General features: G+C 42.6%; 1 protein-coding gene across 1 annotated transcript in view; it reads left to right on the top strand.

Annotated features, from left to right (window-relative positions):
- The window catches only part of ODAD4 (outer dynein arm docking complex subunit 4), a 50014-nt gene extending 30236 nt beyond the window's left edge, over positions 1–19778 (top strand). The window contains exons 9-10 of the mRNA XM_036757240.1: positions 12336–12532; positions 19768–19778. Of these exons, the coding sequence (XP_036613135.1) occupies positions 12336–12532; positions 19768–19778 (208 nt within the window). The remainder of the gene's footprint in view (positions 1–12335; positions 12533–19767) is intronic.
- Positions 19779–25211: the final 5433 nt, after the last annotated feature.

The following is a 25211-nucleotide window of genomic DNA, read 5'->3' as shown; positions in this document are numbered from 1 at the left end:
AATGGGGAACAACAGCCTTGACAGGGCCGTAGATACATGTCCTGTAATAATAGCACACTCACCGATAGAAGTACCAATTTTTCAGCTATGCTCTCTCTTTAAAGACTTTGTTGTTGACATTTTTTGTTTTTATATCATCTTCATTTCTGAATATGTCCCTCCTAAGACTCCTCCCTAGTGAATCATCCCTTGTGACAGATTATTTTAAAAAGAAAAAAAAGGCATTTCAGCAAAATCAACCAACATCAACTGGGTCTTAGAGTACATGCGATGTTCCAGACCCATAGTCCTCAACCTCTGAAGGGAGGGAAATGTGTTTCCTTAGCTCTCCTCTGGGGCTGAGCTTCTTGATAATTGTAGTTTTGGATAAGTTGGATTTTCATGCGATTGTGGGCCAATGTAGTGCCTGTCATATAGTAGGTGCTTAATAAATCCTTGCTGATTGGCAAGGATTTTTTTTTTCACTCAATAGTATTTTTTTCCCAATTACGTGTAAAGATAGTTTTCAACATTCATTTTTGCAAGATTTTGAGTTCCAAATTTTCTCCCTCCCTTTCTTCCCTCCCCCCTCCCAAAGACAGTAAGCAATCTGATATAAGTTATACATGTACAATCATGTGAAACATATTTCCACATTAGTCCTGTTGTGAAAGAAGAATCAGAACAAAAGGGAAAAACCATGAGAAAGAAGTGAAAATAGTCTGCTTCAATCTTCATTCAGACTCCATAGTTCTTTCTCTGGGTATAGATAGCATTTTCCATTATGCCTACTTGCATTTCTTATCCCAGCAATCCCAAAATGGTGACAGAGGGTTAGAGCCAGGTTGCTCCTTTCTATTCATCAGCTTCCAGTTTTCACCCATTTGCCCATGATTGAGAATATTCAGAAACTCAGTGACGATGACATACTTCTTCACAAATTTCTGACAGTAGCCACCAAATTCTAGAGAAGTCTTTAGCTCTCTAAAATTTTTTAGATATGGTCAGGTGACTTGTGCTTTTAACTTGAGATCAGTACTTGCTCTGTGCAAAGACACTACATGGCCCATGTACTTAACTATGAGATACTGTATATCTTCTTCTACTTTTCCAGCCTATTGACTGTGTTTTTTTGTTTTTTTTTTTTTTTTGGCAGGGCAATTGGGGTTAAGTGACTTGCCCAAGGTCACACAGCTAGTACATGTGTCAAGTGTCTGAGGCTGGATTTGAACTCAGGTCCTCCTGACTCCAGAGTTGGTGCTCTACTCACTGTGCCACCTAGCTGCCCCTTGACTTTGTTTTAATATTTATTATTGCCTTAAGAAGTCATTGGTTTTAGTTTGGTCTATTATAATCTTTAGGGAGTTTGTTGCCCGGCAACGTTTTGTACCTCTTGTGCTAAACTGTTAATTCCTTTTCAATGCCTTCTTGCCTGACTCTCATTTCTTTTCCAATTTTTTCCCTGAGTGCTCTCAACCTATTTATAAAAACATTTAAAAATCCCTTTTAAATTCTTACCTCATGTCTTTCAGGAATTCTAGTTGAGTTTGTCCTTTATGGATCTTATAGATTTGCCTAGGCACTGTTGAGCTAAACTGTACTGTTAGGATAAAAGATGCTTAGCAAGAAAGGAGGAGGACTTGCTTCCCCCAGAGTCAATTGCCTTTTTCTCTGAGGCTTTGCTTGTAGATTTTTTTTGAGCCATTCTCTTCATCCATGTTTGTGTCTTGAGCATCCCAGTCACCATGATTGCTTTCTATAGTGGGATTCTTTTTTTGTTTGCTCATTCTTCCAGTCTGCTTTCTGACTTTGGACTTGGTCTCTGCCACACTTCTGGGGGAAAAGTCAGCTCTGGTCCTGTTGTTGTTTTCTTGGGGTTTTGAGTGTCTGGGATTTCAAGGACAGATTCGGAATCTACATGCTTTCACTGCTCCCAAAGTGGTCTGATCTAGGGCAAAGTCTGATTGCTGCCCCCTGGTCTGAGCCCTGTAAGTTCCTGACCTGGGTTTGGGTCCCTGCCAGAGTGCATTACTGCTGGATTCTGCCCCTATTAACCAACTGGAAAGTTCTGGTGGTTCAGAGTAGCAGAATTGTAGGTTCCCCTTTGTTCTGAGATTCCTGCCTTGGTTATTTCTCTGCAGGCTTTGCCTTGGGCTAGATGTGGGAAGTGAGACCCTGCTCTGAGCTTGGGGTCTGAGCTACACTACTGCTGCTGGCTTCTGAACTTTCTCCTTTCTTGGCATGCTGCCCAAAGATCCTCTTCTCACTCTGCCCTAGATCTGTGACCCAGAACTAGGTAGTGCATGACAAAGCTGCCAGTTGGCATCCGTCTCCATCATGGTGCTCCAGTATGGATCTGGTAGAACCTCAGTATGGTCTGGAACTTCCTCTTTCCCTGGAGCACAGAATATCCCATGCTCCTGAAGTGTCCTCTATGTTAAACATGCTCCTGCCCCAACCCTGTCCCCAATATCTCCCTGTTTTTTCTCCCTATTTTGAGCTGAGCTGGACAAACTACTCACAGTGACTTTTTCTGAACTTCCCCATCAGGATTTTGTATGGTACATTTTCTAGGTCTGATTTGGGGAGTTTGTAGAGAGGAACTTGTGATACTGCTTCCTACCACTCTGCCATCTTGGGTCACCTGCCCCATACTTAGAAAGCCTCAGCAGCACTGGCACTTGTCAACCAGTAGCTTTAGATCAGGGGTGCCGTGTTCACCTAACACTTTCCTTATCTTCTTCTAGTGTCTCCTGAATACAGTAGAACTTCCAGATATACCCACACCTCCAGTAGTTCATGTCATCAACTACTTTCTCCATGAACTATCAGAAAGTGACATGAGTCCCAGACATTTCTTGGAGCATGTGCTCAAAATGGTAGAATTCCACTTGGCAGATGAAAGTCATCTTTTCCTTATCTCTCTACTACGTGTATGGTATCTGGTAGTACCCCCGGAGTAAGTCCAACACTGACAATTCCTGGTGACCTAGTAGATGGTGCATTTTGAACTTGTGGCATGGTGTACTGATCCACATTAATTCCCTTGTTCAAAGTCTGATAGCCTGCATGCATCTGAATCTTCCCAGACTTTAAAGCACCACTGCTATGGATGAGTTATCCAAGGTATCCAGGTATCTAGGCCACAGGACTCACTGGTGATACTTCAGAACAACAATTTCTGCAGAGAGTTTCTGAGGGCTTCTGTCTCAAAGAGGGCAATTTTCTGAGTTAAAAAGATTAGGTGGGGGCAGCTAGGTGGCACAATGAGTAGAGCACCAGCCCTGGAGTCAGGAAGACCTGAGTTCAAATCCGGCCTCAGACACTTGACACATGTACTAGCTGTGTGACCTTGGGCAAGTCACTTAACCCCATTCTTCCTCTCCATTTTTCCCTCCCAGTGCATTCCTCTTCCCTTCCCTTTCCATTCTTCTTTTAAGATCATCAGGTTGTCTAATTAGGCTCACTCTGTGACCCATGATGATGATTATCATCTCCCCATAAACAGTTTATCTTTGTTTAGTCCCTTATGAATGTTCATTCATGTTTACCTTATGTTTCTCTTGATTCCTGTGTTTGCACTTCAGTGTTTCTTTTCAGCTCTGGGCTTTTCATTAGGAATATTTAGAAGTCCTCCATTTCATTAAAAGTCTGTTTGTTTACCTTGTAGAATTGTACTGAGTATTTCTGGGGAAGCTGTTCTTGGTCGTAAGCCTACATACAGTTTTTGCCTTCTGGAACATCATATTCCAAGCTCTCTTTCTTTTTTGAGGTGGCTGCTAAATCATGTGTGATCTTGACTCTGGCTCCACAGTACTTCTTGCTGGCCGCTTGAAGAATTTTTTCTTTGACCTGGAAGCTCTGGATTGTGGCTATCATGTTCCTGGGAGTTTCCATCTTTGAGATTCCCGTCAGGAGGTGACTGAAGGATCCATTCTATTTCTATTTTGCCCTCTGGTTCTAAGACATCTGGACAGTTGTTTTTTTTTTTAATGATTTCTTGAAATATGATGTTTAGGATCAGTTTTTGGTGATGAATTTCAAGTAGCCTAATGATTCTTAAATTTTCTCTTCTTAATCTAATTTCTATGTCAGTTTTTTTAAAACAAATTTTTTTTCTCTTTTTTAGTCTTTTGACTATGTTTTAATATTTCTTGTTATCTCATGGAGTCATTATTTTTACTGTATTTGGTCCATTCTAATTTTCAGAGAGCTTATTGATTATGTAATGTTTTACTCTTATGTTATGCTATTAATTCTCTTTCCAATTAATTCTTCCCACAGCTCTTGTTTCTTTTTCATTTTTCCCCTCTAGTGTTCTCACTTCATTTATAAAAACATTTTAAACTCTTTTCAAAAATTCTTGCTTCACATCCATAACCTATATCAGATTGCTTACTGCCTCAGGAAAGGGGGAGGTAAGGAAGAAAGAGGGAGGGAAAGAATTTGGAATTCAAAATTTAAAAAAAGAATATTAAAAATTGTTTTTGCATGTAATTGGGGAAATAATGTTATAAAAAAATCTTGCTTCATCTCTCCCAGAAATTCTAGTTGAATTTGTGCCTAAGCTATGTTTTTCTTTGAGTCCTTGCTTGTAGATAGTTTATAGTCATTCTCATCTTCTGTGTTTGTGTCTTGAAAGTATCTTTCATCACAATTGTTTTTTTTCATGGTGGGATTCTTTTTGTTTGTTTGCTCATTCTCCCAGCCAATTACTTCCTTTCTGACACTGGACTTTATGTTAGGGCCAGGCTCTGCACACTTCTGGAGGAAATGTCTGAGCTAGTCCTGCTTCCCATTCCTTGGGGTATTGAGTATTGTGGTATTGAAGGATCTCAGAACAGGTTAGGCTGGGGATTTGCATGTTTTCGGTGCTCCCAAAGTGGTTCTTCCAGGGCAAAGTCTTATCACTACCCTCCCATTCTACACTTTGCAAGTTCTGAGTTTGTGGGCTTAGCCCTGGTTGGAGTTTCAGTAGGTGCTATGGGACTCAGCCACTGCCAGCCAGCTGGAAAGGTCTGCTGTTTCAAAGTGACAGAACTGTAGGTGTCCCTTTGATGGAGGATTCCTGCCCTGGTTACTGTTCTATAGCTTTAGCTTGGGCTAGAAGCCGGATCTGCCTCCCTGCTCCATTCCTGGGATCAGAGCCACCCAGCTGCCACTTGCTTCTGAACTCCTTTCTTGATCAGCACACAGTCTAGGACACTGTGACTGCTTCTCACCTGGAACTCCACCCCTGAGCACAGGTCTCCTCACCAGCCTTCCCTAGATTTGTGACCTGGAACTGGGTTGAGGGACAGAGCTGCCCGAGGCACCTATTGTTGCACAAGTTTAGACTGCTCGATGCTGTATCTAGGGCCTCTTTTTGTCCTGGTGCTTTGTCTCTCCCCATGCTGGAATGCTCCAATCAGTGTGCTCCTGGCCAGACCCCATCACTAATGTCCATAGACTTCTTTGCCTATCTCTCTATGCCAGCCTGGCTTGGAAAAATAAGTTAATGTGATTTTGTGTTGGATTTCCTGCTCAGGATTTGGCCTGGTGTGTTCTCTTGATCTGTTTTGAGGAGTTGGGGTAGGGGGAACCTCACTAAACTTCTTCCTCATCCTCTACCATCTTGGCTTCTGCCTGATCAGTGTTTATTTTCTTTCAAGCTTCCACATTGGAGGCATGGATTTTCAGTGTTCTGATATTGAGCCCCAACTTACTGCCTAAAATACTCTGCCAGTGCTTTGAACAGACGAGTTGGCCCCAATCAATGCTAATAATACTGGGATGTTTATTTACTAGGTTTTGGCATAGCAGAGCTGCCTTTTTGTTGACACCCACAGCTTCCCTGGAGAACTCTGTGTTCACTTTGATACAGCAGAGGCAGACTGACCTAAGTGGGTAAAGATTACTACAGGTCAAGCAAAGGTAGTTATCAGGTGAATCACCACATGCAAATCCAACCGACAGGTTTAAACAGAGTTACCTGTGGAGACCTTTTCATGAGTCCGAACTAAGCTCTCCAGAGGTTCTTCATCCAGCCAAGAGGGGCCCAACCTCGTGTAGGATGCGGGAAGGAAGCCAGCTGGCAGTTCTGTTGCTTGCTCCCGGCTTGCAGGTCGTAGAATCAGGCCCAACTGCACCTGGGGAAGGGTTCAAAGCAAGGAACAAATTCAAGTCAAGCAGCAGCTGTGGGGCTCTGACCCCAGGAATGGAGCAGGGTCGCAGATCCAGCCTGCAGAAGAATGACCAGGGCAGGAATCCTAGACCGAGGGAATTCTGAGATGGCAGAGTCTCCCCTGTGGCTGGTAGTGGTTGATATCAGTTGCTGTCTAGTACAAGTGATATGAAAATGTACAGGTTGTGAAGGATCTTTAATGACAAACAGATCTTAGAGGTAATAGAGAGTCACTGGAGTTTATTGAATGCAGGTGTCTGACTATTAATGCGGTGAGATCAGCACTTTAGGAAAATCACTTTGGTGGTTGGCTTATTGGAAGACAGATTGAAGGGGAAGAGACATGAGGGGGGAACCCCACTCCCCCCAGCTCTGCTGCCTTAACAACAACAACAACAAATTAAAGCTCTCCCATGTAATGAGTTGTGCAAAACAGATCTACCATTGACTGTACCCAAAAATGTTTGTCTCATTCTGAGCCTCTAGTCCCTCATTGCTGTACTAGGAAGTGGGAAGCAACATGGTTCATCCTCAGTCTTCGGGGGTCAGGGTTGCTCGTTGCAATTATTAGGCATCATATGTTTTTTACATTTGCTTTTCTTTATATGGTAGTCATCTTACAAGGTATTCTCCTAATTGTGTTCACTTCATGCTGTACCATTTCATACAAATCCTGTCAGGTTTTTCTGAATCCATCACTTTGGTAATTTCTTATAGCACAATACTACCCCATTGCATTCATGTGTCATAATTTGTTCAACCATTCTCTATTTGGTGGCCATCTACTCTGTTTCTAGTCCTGTAAAGTTGGATCAAAAGGTATACACAGTTTATTGACTTTTTTTTTGGGGGGGGGGGGGTGGAGTCTTGTTCCAAATGGCTTTCCAGAATGGTTGAATCACATCATAGTTCCTTCTGCAGTTTGTTTATCAGTGTGCTGGTCCTCTTGATGGGGTGCTTGTGCTTGGACACTAATTCTAACATCACATTTCCCGTAGCCTCTGCTTGGGTGCCTGTGCCTGTGGCAGAATTCCAATTTCAGAACACATCTAGTTCTCAAACATATTCTTTCCCAGGCAGCCTCTCTAGCTAAAGGGCAGTGTGCCCCAAAATTATCTCTGCTTCTTCTTCAGTAAGCAGCTATGCCCAATTATAGATTGATTCAGGATGCTGATAACTGACTATACACTGAGTCTAACATGTATCCTAGACATAGTCAAATGTATACTCCCTTACATTAATCTTGTCTAACAAGACACGTGATGGATTCCACCTGGATATTCCCAGTCAGCCATGAACTTTTGGTAACTTAGTGACATTTCACAGGCAAAACCACACCCCTGGGTAGCCCCCCTTTGGGCTATTTCCCCATGAACTCTGGGTAAGATACCTACACAGTAAATACAAAAAGTGCATGTTCCTTTAAGAACTGACTTTAATCACGCCCTGACCACTTCCTAATCCCACCCCAACACACCTAATTGACAGGTTTCATCCCTAAATCTTGTACTTGAACTTTCCTTGTGGCCCTGTATGCTTGCAGGTTCCCTAAGAACTCTTGCCCGCTTTATTTACGTAAAGCGTAATAAATCTTTGCCTCCTTGACTTAAAGAATGCTTCGATCCTCGAATTCATTCCAGGTGGCCTTGCCTTGGGAACTTTGGTTTGGGATTTCTACATCCCTGGGTTCATTTCTCCCTCTACACTCTCAGATCCTCTCTAGCAATTGCTGCTTTTCTTTCTTTTCTTTTCTTTTTCATGGCTAATCTGATAGCTGTGAGGGAGAACCTCAGAGTTTCTCTCACTGCTAGAGATTTGGAATATTTTTCACATGGTTATTGACAGCTTTCTTTCTTCTTTTGAGAACTCCCTGTTCATAGCCTTTGACCATTTACATTTTGAGGTCTCACTATTGTTCTTATATATTTGTAACATTCCCTATTTGTCTTGTATATCAGACCTTTATTAGAGAAATTTATTGCAAAGATTTTTCCCTAGTTAACATTTTCTCTTCCCATTTTAATTCTCTTCCAATTTTTCATTGATGTAATCAAAATTGTCCATTTTTTATCTCCTTTGATACTCTCTGTCCTTTATCTGGTTAAGAACCCTTCAGCTTTCTATAGCTGTGAAAAGTATCTCTTAACTTGCTCCTCTAATGTGTTTATGATAGGATCTTTTACATCTATGTGAAACTTACTGGGCCAGAAGGTATGAAGTGTTGTTCTAAAACTAATGTCTGCCAGATTATTTTCCAACTTTTCCAATAATTTTTGTCAAATAATGAGGCCTCACCTTTACTACAGTTGATTGTATCTGGGTCTTGTGTACTTTTCTATTTTTTAAATCAGTTCTAAGGAATTTGATAATCACTATTTGTTATATAGTTTGAGATCTGGTACAAATTGGCCGCCTTCCTTCCAACTTTTCCCTTATATTTCTTTTGGAATTTGTGACCTTTTCTTCCTCCAGATGAATCTTCTCCTTATTTTTACTAATTCTGTAAGGTAAAGAATTGGTAGTTTGATTGATATAGCATTGAATCTGCAAACTAATTTAAGTAGAATTGTCATTTTTATTATATTGGCATGGCCTAACCATGAGTAGTTAATATCTCTTCAATTATTTAGGTCACTTTATTTCTGTAAAAGAGTGTTTTGTACTTATATTTCTGTAGAGTGTTGTAGTCTGTCTTTATTTTTTTTGAGTATTTTGAACTTGCAGATACTTTATATATTCTCCAGTTATTTTGAGCATAATTTCTTTGCCTTTTGGGGGGGGATACTATTCAGAAAGACTGATTGTCTTTAAGTGTGAGCTTATTTTATATCCTGCTACTTTACTGATGTTTGTAAATTGTTTTAATAAATTTTTAGTTGACTCACTAAGATTTTCTAAGTAAATCATCATGTTATCTGCTAGAAGCAATAATTTTATTTCTTCTTTGATTATACTTATTCCTCTAATTTCTTTTTCTTGTCTTATTTCTATAGCTAGAGTTTCTGGAACTATATTAAATAATAGTGGTGACAGTGGACGTCCTTGCTTTCCTATTGATCTTATCGAAAAGTCTAGTAGCATTTCTCCATTACAGTTAAATTCTCTTTGTTGTTGTTCAGTCCTTCATTTCCATCACTCTTTGTTACCTTATTTTGGGGTTTTCCTGGCAGAGACACTGGAATAATTTGCCTTTCCTTCACTAGCTCATTTTACAGATGACGAACTGAGGCAAACAGGGTTAAGCGACTTGCCTAGGGTCACACAGCTAAGACACAGTTAAGTGTCTGAGGCCACATTTCAACTCAGAAAGATACAGTCTTGCTGATTCCAAGCCCAAGTTCTGATTCCAAATTCTTATCCATTGCGCCATCTAGCTGCCCCAACAACAACAGCAGCAAAATTTACCACATTACGATTCATTTTTTCCTATGCTTTAAAATTTTTAAAAATATACATTAGTGCCATATTTTGTCAAAACCGTTTTCTGCATGTATTGATACATTCGTGTCATAATTATTTTCTCATTAATATGATCTATGATGTTAAAAGGTTTTCTAATATTGAATTAACCCTGCATTTCTGATGTGAATCCAACCTGGTCATGTAGTATGAGCTTTTATATATGTTGGTGTAGATGCTTTGCTAAAATTTTATTAAGTGTTTTTGTGTCAATATTCATTGGAGATATTGGTCTGTGATTTGCTTTCTCTGCATTACCTTTTCCTGCCTTAGGAATCAAGACCACATTTTTCTCCTAGAAAGGATTTTGTAGGATCCCTTCTTTCCCTAATTTTTTTTTCAAATAATTTGTGCGATAGTGGTATTCATTGTTCTGTGAATGTATGATAGCATTGACTTGTAAATCCATCTAGTCCTAGGGTTTTTTCCTTTGGAGTTCCTATATGAATTAATCAGTTTCTCTTTCTGAGATTGGGGTTACTTAAATTCTCTATTTCTCATTTTGTTAATCTGAGTAGTTTATATTTTCTGCAAATATTCATTTTATTTTTCAATTATGTTGGCATATGATTAAGCCAAATAGTTTCTAATATTTTCTGTTATCTAATGTGTTGTGAATTTTCCTATTTCATTTATATTGGTAATTTGCTTTTCTTCAGGTTTTTTAAAAATCAGTTTAGCCAATGGTTTACATATCTAATTGGGTACTTTTTTTCTCTCAGAAAACCCATTCTTACTTTTATTTTTTCATTCAATTTTTGTTGTTTTCTTTTTTGATTTTAAGAATGTCTGTTTTTGTGATTAGTTGGAGTTTTTAAAATTTTGTGGCTTTTCTAATAATTTTTAGTTGCATGCCCAATTAATTGAGTTGCTGTTTCTCTTATTTGCTGAGGAAAGTATTTAGAGATATAAATTTTCCCTTAAGGACTACTTTGGGTGCATCCGGAAACTTTTGGTATGTTGTCCCGTTGTTGCCATTTTCTTTCATGAAATTCTCTTTTCCCTGGTGAGAGACAGCTTAAGTAAATTTCTAGATAATTAAAATCCTCTACCAATACTATATCCTTCCTCCATGTCACACTTGTGACCTGTTTCCCCACTTCTGCCTCTTCTTTTTGTCCAGGGGGTCTCCAGTATACTCTAATGGCAAGACTGGTTTTGTTTTTGCCTCAGTTTATCTCCACTGATCCATATCCTTCCCACCATGCTTCCCCTATCTGGCTACTGGATTGCCTTAAGTAATTCTATCTTCTTAACAAACAATCTTGTTCTGCTCTTCTACTCCCACCCCTTTTACCGATCTTGCTGCTTTTGAATAAAGGACTCTTTCAGAGCCATCCTTATGGGCTCCATTCCCCCAAATCTCAGTGATACTTATAGGTCAATTAAAAAAAAATACCTTAAGATCATTCGTTCACCTTGGTCAGTGTACTTTGTGCATTTTTGTATTGGCATGCTAGGCCATGAGAGAGAGAGAGAGAGAGAGAGAGAGAGAGAGAGAGAGAGAGAGAGAGAGAGAGAGAATTACAAATTCTTTATACAACTCCCTAGAGGAGAGGAAGAGCATTTACACTGGGAAACCCACCTGGACAATGGGTCAGTAGTAGGGTGAGGGGAGCAAATAGGAAAGGCTGAACAATCCTGCTCACCACACCAGACCACTACTGCTACATAGGTATGCAGTTTTCTTCTTTTTTCAGACAGATCTGAGTTTGAATCCTGGTTCTAATACTCATTACTTGTATTATCTTGGGCAAGTCATTTAACTTCAGTGAGCAAATGGAGTAAATTATACTTAAAATCCCTATCTCACTATGAGGAAAGCACTTTGCAAACCTTCGGGGGGTATATAAATGTGAGCTGCTATTGTCTTAGTATCCATGTCCCTAGAAGTGATGTAAAACACAGAATGACTCTGAGCAGACAGAAGCTAGAAGCAGGAAAGCCAGTTAGGTTGCCGTTGCATCGATGGCAATGAGGTTCTGAACCTGGGTGGTAGCAGAGGAACTAGGAGCAGGGGAGAGAAGATTTGAAAGATATTTTTATGCAGAATTATTAAGAGTTCATAATTGGTTGGGTTTGGGGTGAAGAGGTGGGGAGAGTCAAAGATAAGCACTAGATTTTGAGCCTGGGTAACTGGGAGGATGAAGGATTGTTTTCACATTTGTAAAAGGAGCTTTTTCAGAGGAAGAGAACCCACTGATGCAGAAATGGGCATGTTTTACAGAATGAGGAGTTTAAGTTAGATTTCAGAAAGAACTTCCTAAAAAAGTATAAGATGTGGGGCAGGTAGGTGGCACAGTGGATAGAGCACTGGCCCTGGAGTCAGGATGGCCAAGTCCAAATCCAACCCCAGACACTTAATACTTACTAGCTGTATGACCCTGGGCAAGTCACTTAACCCTGATTGCCTTGCCAAAGGGAAAGAAAGAAAGGAAGGAAGGAAAGAAAGAAAGAAGTATAAGATAATAGAACAAGTAAGCAAGGAATCTAGAGTCTCTCTGTTCTCTGTAAGTCTTTTAAAAAGGGAGAAATTATTTACCCTACAGGGTAAGTTTTGTTTTGTCTGAAGGCAAGGGGATAAAGGAGATCACATTCTCTGTTGTGACACTGTGGTTTATTCACTTGGTTTCTGTAGCTGGACTGGTGAGACTTAACATAGCCCCAGGGTCCTGTGGATATGGGAGAGGGCTGAGGGCAAGAAGCTCGCCCCCTTACACTGGCCTTTTCTCAGGTGGGAGGAGAAGATCCCGCTCGCAAAAACCAGCCTGGAGAAGACCTGGCTGTTCCACGAGATTGGCCGCTGCTACTTGGAACTTAACCAGCCCTGGGAAGCGCAGGAGTATGGGGAGAAGTCCCAGGCGTGCGCCGAAGAGGAGGGTGATGTTGAGTGGCAACTCAATGCCAGCGTTCTGGTGGCCCAGGCACAAGGTACAGCCAGATACCCCAACCCTCCCTTCCCCCTTTGATGCAAGCCACAGCTCCTGTGTAGGCCATCAAGTTGTCCTGACCAGGCTTAACATCTGTTGGGCCATCTCATGGTGTTGCCCACTTAGGGCTGCTCAGTCTGACTCTGACTGTGAGTATACTGTCCCATGGCCTCATGTCTCTGGTCCCTGCCCTCATAGAGCTTATGGAGTCTAATTGGGCGAATTAAGCAGGTAAAACAAGTCATGAGGCAATGAAGAACAAATGCTAAGTCTTATCGACACCGGGCCCCCTCCCCATGCGCTTCCTTTGTTGTTGGGTGTCTGTTTTCAGTTTCCCTGGGAGCCCCCTCTTAAGTGTGCCCATCCCTGTGCAGGAGGCTCACCCAGTCTAATGAAACAGCTCTCCCACTCAGGCTTGATAATAATACAGTTTTACTAGACTAATCTCTAGGGATTTTATGTATAACTTACTTCATTTGCTCACTGAAGTTAAATGATTTGCCCAAGATAACACAAGTAGTGATGGTTAGAACCAGGATTCAAATTTAGATCTGTCCGAAAAAGAAGAAAACTGCTTACCTATGTAGCAGTGGTGGTCTGGTGTGGTGAGCAGGATTGTTCAGCCTTTCCTATTTGCTCCCCTCACCCTACTACTGACCCATTGTCCAGGTGGGTTTCCCAGTGTAAATGCTCTTCCTCTCCTCTAGGGAGTTGTATAAAGAATTTGTAATTTTCTCTATCTCACTCTCTGTCTGTCTCTGTCTGAATCTCAGTTATGTGCCTCTAGCCAGAGGTAAGGATCTGGTGAAACTGTATTAGTTTTGGACTTGCAGTCAGGCAGGGAGCTCAGATGGAGGGAGACACAGACATGTCTGGAGAGCACATAGAGGGCTACACTCACCTGCCAAGAACGTGGGATGATGAGTCTGCACGTGCTGAAGGGACAGCATGGTGGGGTGAGGATAGGAGATGACACTGCCCTCCTTTCTGCAGGCTGTGGGACTCTCAGGAAAAACCGAATCTTGAGATAGTGGGGAGCCCAGTGGTTCTCAGCCAGGCTCTTTTTCTATACAGTGGATTTGCTCCAGGTCAACTTCAGTTTGCCAAGTTGGGGTAGGGAGGGGGATTGGGCTTGGGACACCTGGGTTCAACTGCAAGCTTTGACACTCATTAGTTGAGTGATTCTAGGCAAGTAAATTTTCCTTTGTTCCCTCAGATCTGTAAAGTGAGGGGGCTGGATGGAATCATCTTTAGAGGTAGCTTCTCCAGCACTATGACTCCTAAGGTCAAAGACTTGGGAAAAGAATGGTGCCAGCTAGCTCACTGATGATGCCCTTGTGCCTGGAGGCCAACTGGATTAATCCAGTTTGCTTGAAGGCAGTTCTGTGTCTTCCCCTGCTTTTGGCTCTCAATAGCCATCTTGGTTCAATATGCTAAGTCCTTAGTATCAAGGGGGAGCCACAAGGCCCGCATGGTGTTGTCTGTTGTTAATAACCACTTCCATTTCCCCCCTTTCTTTACAGTTAAGCTGAAAGACTACGAGGCTGCAGTGAACAACTTTGAGAAAGCCTTGGAGAGGGCAAAGCTTGTCCACAATAATGAGGCCCAAAACGCCATCATCAGTGTAAGCCTGCCCCTCCTGCTTTTGGCATCCAGAAAGGGTGAAAAGGGATTGCCAGCAGACCAGCCTTGCATTTTTCCACTCTCATTGTCTCTGCCCTCTTACTTCCTAGCACGTAGTAGGCACTTAATAAATACTTATTGATTGATCCATCTCAAGCAATCAACTATACCTTTCTTCTTGTTGTTCAGTCCTATTCGACTCTTCATGACCCCATTTGGGGTTTTCTTGGCAGAGATCCTGGAGTGGTTTGCCATTTCCTTCTTCAACTCCTTTGACAAATGAGGAAACTGAGACGAACAGGGTAAAGTGACTTGCCCAGGATCACACAGCTAGTAAGTGTCTGAGGCCAGATTTGAACTCAGGTAAATGAGTCTTCCTGACTCCAGTCTGGGCGCTCTATCCACTTCGCCACCTACCATGTACTACACTAGGTGTGGCATGGGACGCAAAAAGGACAAGATTCCATGTTTATTCTCAAGGAGCTTATACTGCGGTTAGGGAGACGAGATTTAGGCACACAATGACAAGAGAGTGAAGAATGACAGTATATCATGAAGTGCTAGACAGATAATTAGTGCAGCAGAAGTTCCAAAAAATGAGAAACAGCTGGAGGTAGTTGGGGAAGTCTTCATGGAGAAGGAATAATTGCAGTATTTAGCACAATGTCTGGCACACAGCAAGTACTTAATAAATGTTTATTGACAGTCTAACTGGAGGAGGTGGGCCTTAAGTTGATCACAGAAGGAAAGAGTCATAGTCCCACAGACCGGATTGGGAAGGACCTTAGCAGTCATCTGGTCCAAATCTTTTGTTTTAGGTAGAATTTGAGAAGGTAGAAGGAAATCCAGATTTGGGGAGCAACAGTGGGGAGTAGAAGGTTGGAAGTAAGAAGGAACAGACTTGTAGAAGCAGGATGGATAACAGAGAGCCTCGAAAGCCAGGCCCAGGGGGAGTCAGGCAATAAAGAGCCAATGTAGGGAAGTGCTACAAAAGTAGTGTCAGTGTAGGAAGATTGGGCCGCTAGGTGGTTCAGTGGACAGAGTGCCCAGCCTGGAGTCAGGAGAACTCATCTTTCTGAGTTCAAATCTGGCCTCAGACACCTACTAGCTTTGTGACCCTGGGCAAGTCACTTAACTCTGCCTCAGTTTTCTCATGTATAAGCTGAAGAAGAAAATGGCAAACTACTCCAGCGTTTTTGCCAAGAAAACCCCACATGGGGTCATGAAGGGTAGGACCCAATTGAAACAACTGAACAACAACTACAACAGGAAGGTTAGTCTGGCATCTGTCTGAATCTGTTTGTTGCATAAATGGGGGTGGGGAGGTGGAGAGATAGCTTAGGCTAATGAGGAAAACAGGTCATTCCAGTGGAGATTTTCTGGTCTAGTTGGGGATGGAGGACCATATAGTTATTTCTTTTCTTTTTCTTTTTCTGCACCTAATAGTATTTTACTTTTTTCCAATTACATATAGCAATAGTTTTCAACATTGATTTTTTAAGATTTTTGAGTTCCAAATTTTTTTCCCTCCTTCCTTTCCCCTCCCCCCTCCCCAAGATGGCAAGCAATCTGATACAGGTTATTCATGTACAGTCATGTTAAACATTATTTCCACGTTAGTCATGTGGTGAAAGAAGAATCATAACAAAAGGGAAAAACCATGAGAAAGAAAAAACAAGTGAAAATAGTCTGCTTCCATCTATATTCCGACTGCATAGTTCTCTGTCTGGATGTGGATAGCATTTTCTGTCATGAGTCTTTTGGAGTTGTGTTGGATCATTGTATTGCTGAGAAGAGCTATGTGAATGTGATCATCTCACATTGTGGCTGTTACTGTGTACAAAATGTCCTCCTGGTTCTGCTCACTTCACTCAGCGTCAGGTCATGTAAGTCTTTCCCGGTTTTTCTGAAAACCACCTACTCATTTCTTATTAGGACACCCTTAGTTACAGCTGACTACTTGTATCCACCATGCTCCTCATCATAACTCTTTAGTGGGTCAAGGGGTTTGATAGTTCCTAGTCTTATAACATCTCTGGGAAAAGAGTGGTGTTGAAAAGATAGCTTTTTGTATCAGCGAGCGGCGAGGTATCATATCATTGTAAGAGCTCTGTAATTTCTAATCTAGCCTGATCTTATGTTATTCATGGCCCTGTCCATCACATTGCCCCTTTGTAGTACCCACCCAGTTTTAGGGGGTAACACCCTCACCCTCTCCCTTCCCCACACATCCTAGCTCATTAGCCTGTTTTGCCCCCACCTGGAGTGCCCTTTAGGAAGTCTCAGAAAATAGCTTAAATACAGTTTTTATGTCTAGGTCTCCACAGAGGTGAGTGCTTATCACACAGGCACTCAAAGAAATAATACATATCGGAAAAATGATGGCCTTTCATCCCATAGAAAATAATACATAAATAATTCACAGTTGCCCTTGAACAGTCAAGGCGATCATCTTCCCTCTCTGGTGAGTCCAACTTTTCCCCAAGATGCTATACAGTGTCTCAGATTCACAGAATCACCCTATTAAGGAGAGCCTGACTGAGACTGGCATCTGTTCAGGTTCATTGTTGGGATGAAATGAGGCACTCATAGGTCATTGAACAGTAAAAGAGACACTTAGCCCTAACATAGTCAGGAGGGTCAAGAGGGAGACAGCAACGTTGTAACAACAATTAGGCTAGCAGCAGCTGTGGGAGTGTAAGACCCAACAAGACCAGCAACAAGGGCTGCCAAGCACAAGTTCTTCCATCTGCTTTTCTAAGGAAAGCAACTTTAGGGGTTAACAATCTCACTTTAATCAAACATACGTATGGGGGAAAAGCCAGCACCCTGAACTTCAGAGCAAATACAAATAGAAATTACAAACAGAAAATATCGACAGACTTTGTCTGATCAAGACATCACATACATCGTTACCAAAAAGAGAAGCACCAATAGATCTGGGTTAGCAAAGCCAGGGGGCAGTTACAATGGCTTTCCCAGAGTCTCAACACTCCTTCCATGAGTGAGCCCCTAAAGGCAAAATGCCAACCTCTGAGTTTATATAATCTGTTCAGGGTCAAAAGGTGTAACAACATGGGACTCAAATCTACATGACCTAAAAGCCTCTGGCATCACAAACATGTGACTCAAACCTGTATAAACTAGGCTTTCCCTTGAGGTAAGCAGGTCATCAAAGACTCCTGATTTAATTAAAAAAAACAAACAAACAAACAAAGGCCGTCAAGGGCACTTGATTAAATAAGTGCTCCAAAAGAGAAAAGAGTAAAAAAAAAAAGTTCCACCTTAATTACTGTAACAAACACTTAGCCTGGGTAAACTTGGCTCCCCTCCTCTCCAAATGGAAATATGTCCGGTTATCAGAGCTGAGTGTGATGAGGGCTCAGACTGGATGTGGGTGGGCCTTTTTATACTGTTGGGTGACCAGGAAGCCAAGTCACTGGGCCTACAAAGACCTGGCTTTGAAATCTTTTTTGGGAAAAACTAACTGGAGGGCAGTGCAGAGAGTTGGGGATATTTGTCCTATCACACACCCTGTGGTTTAGACTCCCCTTAGAACAGAAACTTGATGCTGCTAAAAAGGGAACCTTCTGACATTCCAGTGAGTCACACTTGCATTCCAGAGACCCACTTAGGCATTTTGCTTTATAGAACTTCTCTGAAAGCTTTGACTCCCCTCATTACTTGAGGTTGCTAGAAAGGCAACCGTTCCTCCCTTGCCCCTCTCTCCCCATCTCCCATCTGAATAACACGTAGTAATAGGGTGGGGTGGGGCAAAGCTTGGATCTTTTTGCTTGCCATATTGTTCCTTAGTCCCCTACCACTATTGAGGTTCTGAAGACCACATATATAATCATCTCCTGGATTGGTTAGCTGTGCCCCAAAACAAGCCCTTCTGTTACTAAAGATTGTATTTTAGGATCCTTTTCTCCCTCCAGGTGGCTAGCACTGCCCAGAAACTCCCCTTCTCTTCTCGATTGAATCCTCAGACTTCAATCTTGAAATTTGAATTGGCTCTTGAATCCTCAAACCTGGATTTGCTCAGAGAGGCGCCTAGTCCTGAGGCTGATACTGACTCTTACTCCCCTGTCTCTTCTTAGAAGTGTGGATTCCAGGACTCTCTGGGCGTCACCATTGTCTGAGAAGTCCCTCTTTCTCTTTCAAGGAGGCAGTGGTTCAGGAACTCTACTTCTAGGCCACAAGGGTGGGAGCTCATGCAACCACTGCATGCTTCTGCCTCAGTGCAGCCGTTAGGAGCTTGGGACAGGGAGGTTTTTAGTCTGGGACTTTTGTCCCAAGCTTTGCGGTTCTCTGGTTTCTTTCTGAAAAGCAGGGGTAGGGGTGGGGGGAGTGGTAGGGACAAGAAAAATTGCAATTTGACCCCTTTTTTGATAGGCCAACCCAAGCGGTGGCTCTGATCCACAATATGAACCAATCCATTCATCTCCAGTAGATCTGCAACAGCCAAAAGCAGTCTTTTTGTTCCCAGTGTATGTGACACAATCATAAGCTCTAGTTGACTGAGGTAACCTCTCGTTATTAATACAAGCAGGCATTGATATAACAGACTGGATCTGGCTCATGCTAGGCTGAGAGCTCAGGTTCAAAATTGGAATGAAATGAAGCTCTCATAGGCCATCCATCAGTGTACAAAGGGAGGTTTACTTAGTCATAGCAGAGAAAGGACATTTCAGGCAAGGAAAGCTGACAGCATCAATTGAACCATAGGTTTCTTGTACCTGTCATGTTGCTAGTCAGTCAGAAGCCTGAGGGAGGAGCCAAGAGCCTAACTGAGCATTCAGAGTACAGTCAATCAATATTTTTTAAGCACCTACTATGTGCCAGTCATTGTTCTAAGAGATGAGGATGCAAAGAGAAGTAAAAAACAATCCGTTTCACAATCCAGGGGGTGTGGAGGAGAGACAACAAGCAAATAACTGTTTACAAACAAGCCACAGGTTAAAGAGGTCTGTTTCTAAATGCTCTAGACACAGTGTGATTCTTAGTGCCTGCTGCCTCTTTTCTTCTTGGTACTGTTATTTTTCCACTGGTACTGTGGAAGTAGAAGGAGCTGTCATTTAACAATTTGTGTTTGTGTTGTGGGTCACCCTGAACAAAGAATTCATCGACTCCAGGCCAACTGCCTGAGCCTCTCTGTCCTTGACTGGACTGGTCCCCCAAGAGTGGCCACAAACCATTGCTGGGCCTACTGAAGCTTCCTTATTTTTAGCTTGTTAGACCCTTCCACAGACAATTTCCTTGCCATAAAGAGACACTGAAGCAGAACTTCCGTAGAGGATTCACACCACATAGCACATAGTGCGTAGCGGTGAATAATTGATGGCTGACTAGTATACACTAAACATGAGTACCAAGGGGATACAGAAAAAAAAAAGTAGTAATGAGCATTGGGTGATAGGTTGGAGTTGTGGGGAGGGGGGCATATTGGGGCTTGTTAATCAAGGAAGGTTTTCTTCGTGGATGGGGTTTATATTAGGTGAAAAGTGGGAGGGGGAGAAATGGCTAGATTAATCGGGTAAGACTAGCAGCTGTTTGGGGTTGACAATTCATACACAGTCATTGATTCTAACCAGTTACTTCTGCCACCTCTAGGCTTTGGATGATGCCAACAAGGGTATCATTGAAGAACTGAGAGCGACTCGAGGCTCTGACAGTGTCAAAGACAAGAAAGACAAAGGTGGGAGTTCCTGGAAGCCTAGAGAGAGCTTTTGGGGTCAGAGGAAGTGGGAGGAGGAGGAAGGAAGGCTTTATTTCTGGTTCCTGACCAATTCTTTTATGTTCTCTTTCCCCAGAGAGGTCATTTGTTGCTATGTTCTCCCTTTGCTTTGTCTCCTGTCAGGCCTAGACTAGTCTTATAGTGGCTTTAGTCAAAGAGGCTGGCTACAGCCCTTGAACCCTTAGGCCTAGTTTCTGGTCAGCAACCTCAGGTGTTTTCTTCTGGCCCATCTGGCACAGGGGAATTAGCCAGGCAGGGGACCTTAGACTCTTCCCCTCCATGACCTTTTTCAGAGCATACAAGGGACCTCAGAGAAGCTCTCATTCAACTTGTTCATTTTCTAGGAGAGGAAACTGAGGTTTGGAGAGATGTGTGAATTGGCCAGGGTCATGGGTAGTAAGTGGCCAAGTCAGTATCTGAACCCAGGTCTAATGACTCCAAAAACCAGCTCTTACCATGAAACTTGATCATGTATTAAAAGGGCTTTGTAACTGGAAAGCATGATACAAATGGGAAATCTTACTCTAAGTCCACTGTGTACTTGGCAGGCTCCATCCATCCTCACATCTGCAGGTCATGGAGGAGTTGATACTTGTATAGTGAGAGTAATACAGGATGATGATGACAGAGCAGTGGGGTAGGGGTGGTGGGAGGTGGCTCGTTCCCTGGCCACGTGTAAGCTGCAATTAAATCCCTTTTGTGAGTATTGGGAGGCCAGGGCCCTAAAGTATCCTGTAATAGGCTTGGAGGTCAAAGCAACCTCTTGTCCCCCAATATCGAGAGCAGCCCCCTGGGCATTCTCTTGGCCTGCCTTTTATCCCTACCAGACTGCAGCTAATGAGGGGCAGAGGTGGCATTCATACCCACAAGGACAGGATCAGGTTTGTTGGATATGTGGCCCAGCCTGGGTGCCCACAGACCCCAATGTCAATATTCTAGCATATAACAACATTCTTTCAACAAGCATTTATTTATGCTTACTCTGCCATGAGATTATGCCTAGCAAAATCTCAAAGATCAGAAGTAATGGAGCATAAAAACAGTTTGAAGAAAACTTGGCAATATAGCTTCTAAGCAAAGTCATCCAAACGGCATTTAAGGATGACTATGGAAAGAGGACTACAAATAGAAGAAAAATGGAAAAAATATGAAAAAAACATTTCAACCAAGTTTTCTCCATCAAGGATAGTAGAACCACCACACCTGGGCCTGTCATGATGGTCCCTGAGGTGCCTTAACGGCACTAAAGAGAGAACTAAGACAGGACAAACAGCCAGCTTAGATCAAACAGTGTACACAGAAGAGCTCTATGCTGGAAGTGATACATTTATGGGGTCATTGAAAGGCAACGTACGAGGTATCTGAAGGAACAGGATGGGGGAAAACTCAAGAGACTTTTATTAATATAAAAAAATCAACTTGAGAGATCAATAACTATTGGCCTCTATTTCTGCTCTTCCCTCTGTGTGTGTGTGTACATACATATATATGTATGTATGTGTGTGTTAAGGCAGCAATGGCAGTGGATAGAGAACTGACTTCAAAACCAGGAAGACCTGAGTTCAAGTTCTACCTCTGACACATACTGGCTGTGTGATCCTGGACAAGTCACTTAACTCCTCAGTGGTCTCTCTAAGACTCTAAGTTGGGAAGAAGATGCTGCCCTGCATTGGTGGAGGGAGATTCCTTGGCTGGGAATTTCTTAAACCAGTGCAGTTCCAGGGCCAGTCCCTATCCCTATCCTATCTTTTGAGTCATAGGGAACAAGATTTTCACAAACATTATTCAACAATGAAGTGTGTCTTTACCATATCACAATTAAATAATTGGATGAAAGATAAAGACAACATAGGTTCTCATCATACTTGTTTTCCACACATCGAGATCATTCAGTAGTCCTTGGAAGATGGAACAACAGATGTAATCCTGTTCAGTGACCCTCTGCTAGTAAACATCAGGCAAGACATAAAACATGAAGATCGTTGTATGCCCCCAAAGGTTTTTGCCACCGTGATGCAGGTGCTCTGTTGAGGAAGGATTGATTCTCTGGGAATGGTGGGGGTCCTCCAGATTCCCCTGTTTGCAGATAACATTGGGGTGATAGCACCAAACCTCAAGACAGTGCAGAGCCTCCTGGAAGAGATCTGCAATCCCAAGGACTTTGTCTGGCCCATCCATAGAGGAAAGACCAAGTAGAGGGAAAATGTGAATTGCCCAGGTTTCAATATGCATTAAGATGGATACCCTAGAGAACTTGTCCAACAGTGTGTGTACCTGGGACTGACAGTACTGATGGACAGTGTGCTGCGCTCATTGTGGAAAGGGGAGAGAACAGGCTATGTTGCTTTTAGGATGTTGCAAAACTCTTTTACTCACCTCAGGTTTCATCCTTCTGTTTTTTCCCATCCATCTTTTCAATACTAACATTTTATCAGTGTTGTTGGGTGGCAGAGAGATGTTGAACACCACTGCTTCAGAAGAACTAAGGATGATTATCATACAGAGGGCAGTGGAAAGGTCCATGGTACCAGGTAGCAGCATGTATCCAATGAGGATGTCATCAAAGAATTATATGACTGGAAGAGAAGATGGGCTGGGCAAGGGGCTAGAGCAAGAGGTGACAGTAGACACATCCATCACCTTGGGTGGACCCCTTGTGGTGAACTTTTGGGAGGACATGGATGAGAGTTGCACATGACAAGCAAGAATGGATTGGTTTTGATGTCCATCATTGGAAAGAACTGAATCAGTGAGATCACGGATCTATTTGACTATATGCCAGGCATTGTGCAAGGCGCTGGGGATACAAAAACAAACATGAAACAATTCCCATCCTCAAGTTGCTTACATTCTACTTGGGGAAAACAACATGTATGACAATTATTTGTAAGAATAAAATATATGCGGAATAAATGCCAAGTAATTTAGGGCGTGTGGGTGGGAGAGAGCATTAACAGTGGGGAGGATCAGATGAGCTCAGCCTTGAAGGAATCTGGAATCCAGAGGAGGAGGTGCATGGGCGGGAGGGGGAGGGGCAGCCTGTGCAAAGGCAGGAGGTGGAACCTTATAGATGGTAAGCAGTAAGAAGGCCAGCTTGGCTGGAACATAGAATTGTATGAAGGAGAGCACAATAAATTTGGGAAAGTCACCTGGAGCCAGACTGGGAGGGGCTTTAAATGATAGAAGAGAGTTTCTATTTATCCTAGAGGGAGACTGGGTTGTTTCTTGAGTGAGGGAATGACATGGTTAGATCTGTGCTTTAAAAATATCACTGGCAGCTGAGTGAAAGATTAGAGAGAAGCAAAACTGGATGTAGGGGGACCATTTAGTGGGCTCCTGCAGTTGTCCAGCCAAGAGGTGCCATGGCCTAAAGTAGAGGATGTGGCACAAATGTGAGAGATGGTATAGAGATAGAATTGACAAGACTCAGCAACTGAAGAGATATGAGGGGTGGCCCTGAGGCTGTGAATCTGGGTGGTCCTTATAACAATAATGGCATTTACAAAGTTTTCTCATTGGATCCTTACAACAACCTTGTGGGATAGGTGTTATTCCAACTTTATAGATGAGGAAACTGAAGCAGCCAGAAGTTAAGTGACTTGCCCAGGGTCACACATCTAATAAATGTCTGAGTTGTGATTGAAACTGAAGTTTTTGTGACTCTGACTCTAGTGCACTAACCACTATGCTATCTAGATGCCTTCAGTTATGATTGGAATAAATTATATGATTGGAAGATTATATATCTGATGAGAGGAGTAGTGACGTCCTCAACATGTTAGGGAAGTTAGGGAGAGAGATCAGTTTAGGGGGAAAACATCCATTCAGTTTTGGACCCAAGTCCATTTTGAGATGCCAGTGGGACAGCCAGCTGAAGCTGACTAATAGGCATTTGGCAATGTTCTCATTTGCAAAGTTGTAACAGAGAGTAATACTACGAGGCCATGAGGATGTGGGTCAGCCATAACCTGCTGTTAATTCCTCCCACTGTTCTAGCAGATGAACATAGAGGACATACAGGACACGGTGTATGTCTTGTCACACAAGGAACCAAGAATGTCTCCTAGAAGCTTATAGCCTAATTTTGAGAAGAAGTAGCTTTTGTTGCCAAGGTGCCAGAAACCAGAGTAGGATCCCCACTGCTCTCTCCTAGACAAAGCAACACATTCATTCAGAAATGTAATGAACCCCACAAGAAAGGGGGCTCTTAGCATTGCCTTTCTTGCTAGAGAGCAGCTGGGCTACCCTGAGAAATGTTGCAGGTCTAAAGGAGAGTCACCTGCAGGATGGAAGTGCTTGAAAATGGATTGCCCTTCCTTCTATGAGACTGGACAAGGACGGAGACAGCAAAACCATGGTTTTTATTAGCCTTCTGTTGAGAGCTTTTTAAAGAATCCATCAGGAATAGTTTACCAGACTCCTCTGCCAAACAGGGGTGTTTATCCTGCACTTCCTTCTTGGGACTGAAGGTGGCAGCACATGAGCACATGTTTTAGTCTTCCCTGAGGCCATGAGAGGACGAGACTCCCAAGTTATCCCCATAGAAATTCCTGGGTGCCTGTGAGGAGTGTCCCAGGCAAGAGCTGCCCAGAAATAGAAAGTGCATGTGCTTTTTTGGCAAAGGATCTCTTTGGATTGACAGCGCTCCAGTAAGACTTTACTTGTTCCACTCCTTTCTTGGCTGGCAGCTCATATTCCACCCAAGGCTTCCCACTCAATAATCAACACATATCCTAGGGATACCTCTCATTCAGAGAAGTTATAGAGTACAGGAACATGCTGGAATTTTCTGAAAGGGGTTGGGATTTGAAGTCAGAGGACCTGAGTTTGAGTCACAGCTCTGCCATTTGTGAACAGAGCATTTCTCTAGGCTTCACTTGCTTCACCCTTAAAATGAAAAGGTTGGACTTATGACCCCTAAGAGCCAGCCCTAGGGCTATGATCCTGTATCCTGCCCCTCCCCCACATGCATACTTGGCATTAAGTTCTGAGACAAGAAGTGTAGATGAATCTCAGTTAGCATTCTAATAAAATATCTGTTCTTCTGGGTGTCTCTTCTGTCTCATAAGATGCACTTCTCAGCAATGTTAACCCTGAGGTTACAGATTGGTTTTCTCTGCCTGGCAACTGAGCTTAATTAATCTTATCTTTTCTTTTCTTTTTAGATGAAATATATGAGATTCCCGAGATTGGGAACAATGAGAAAAAAGAAAAGGGGGACATGGATGACTCAGAAAGAGAGAGGGGTGGGAGAGATGGAAAGAAGGTAAAAATGTCAGAGGAGATAAAAAGAGAGAATGAGAAACAGAGTAGGGAAAGG

This window comes from Trichosurus vulpecula, chromosome 4 (assembly GCF_011100635.1).
Source record: "Trichosurus vulpecula isolate mTriVul1 chromosome 4, mTriVul1.pri, whole genome shotgun sequence".
NCBI lineage: Eukaryota > Metazoa > Chordata > Mammalia > Diprotodontia > Phalangeridae > Trichosurus > Trichosurus vulpecula.
Note: the sequence above shows the minus strand (reverse complement) of the source record. Positions and strands in the feature narration are given on the sequence as shown.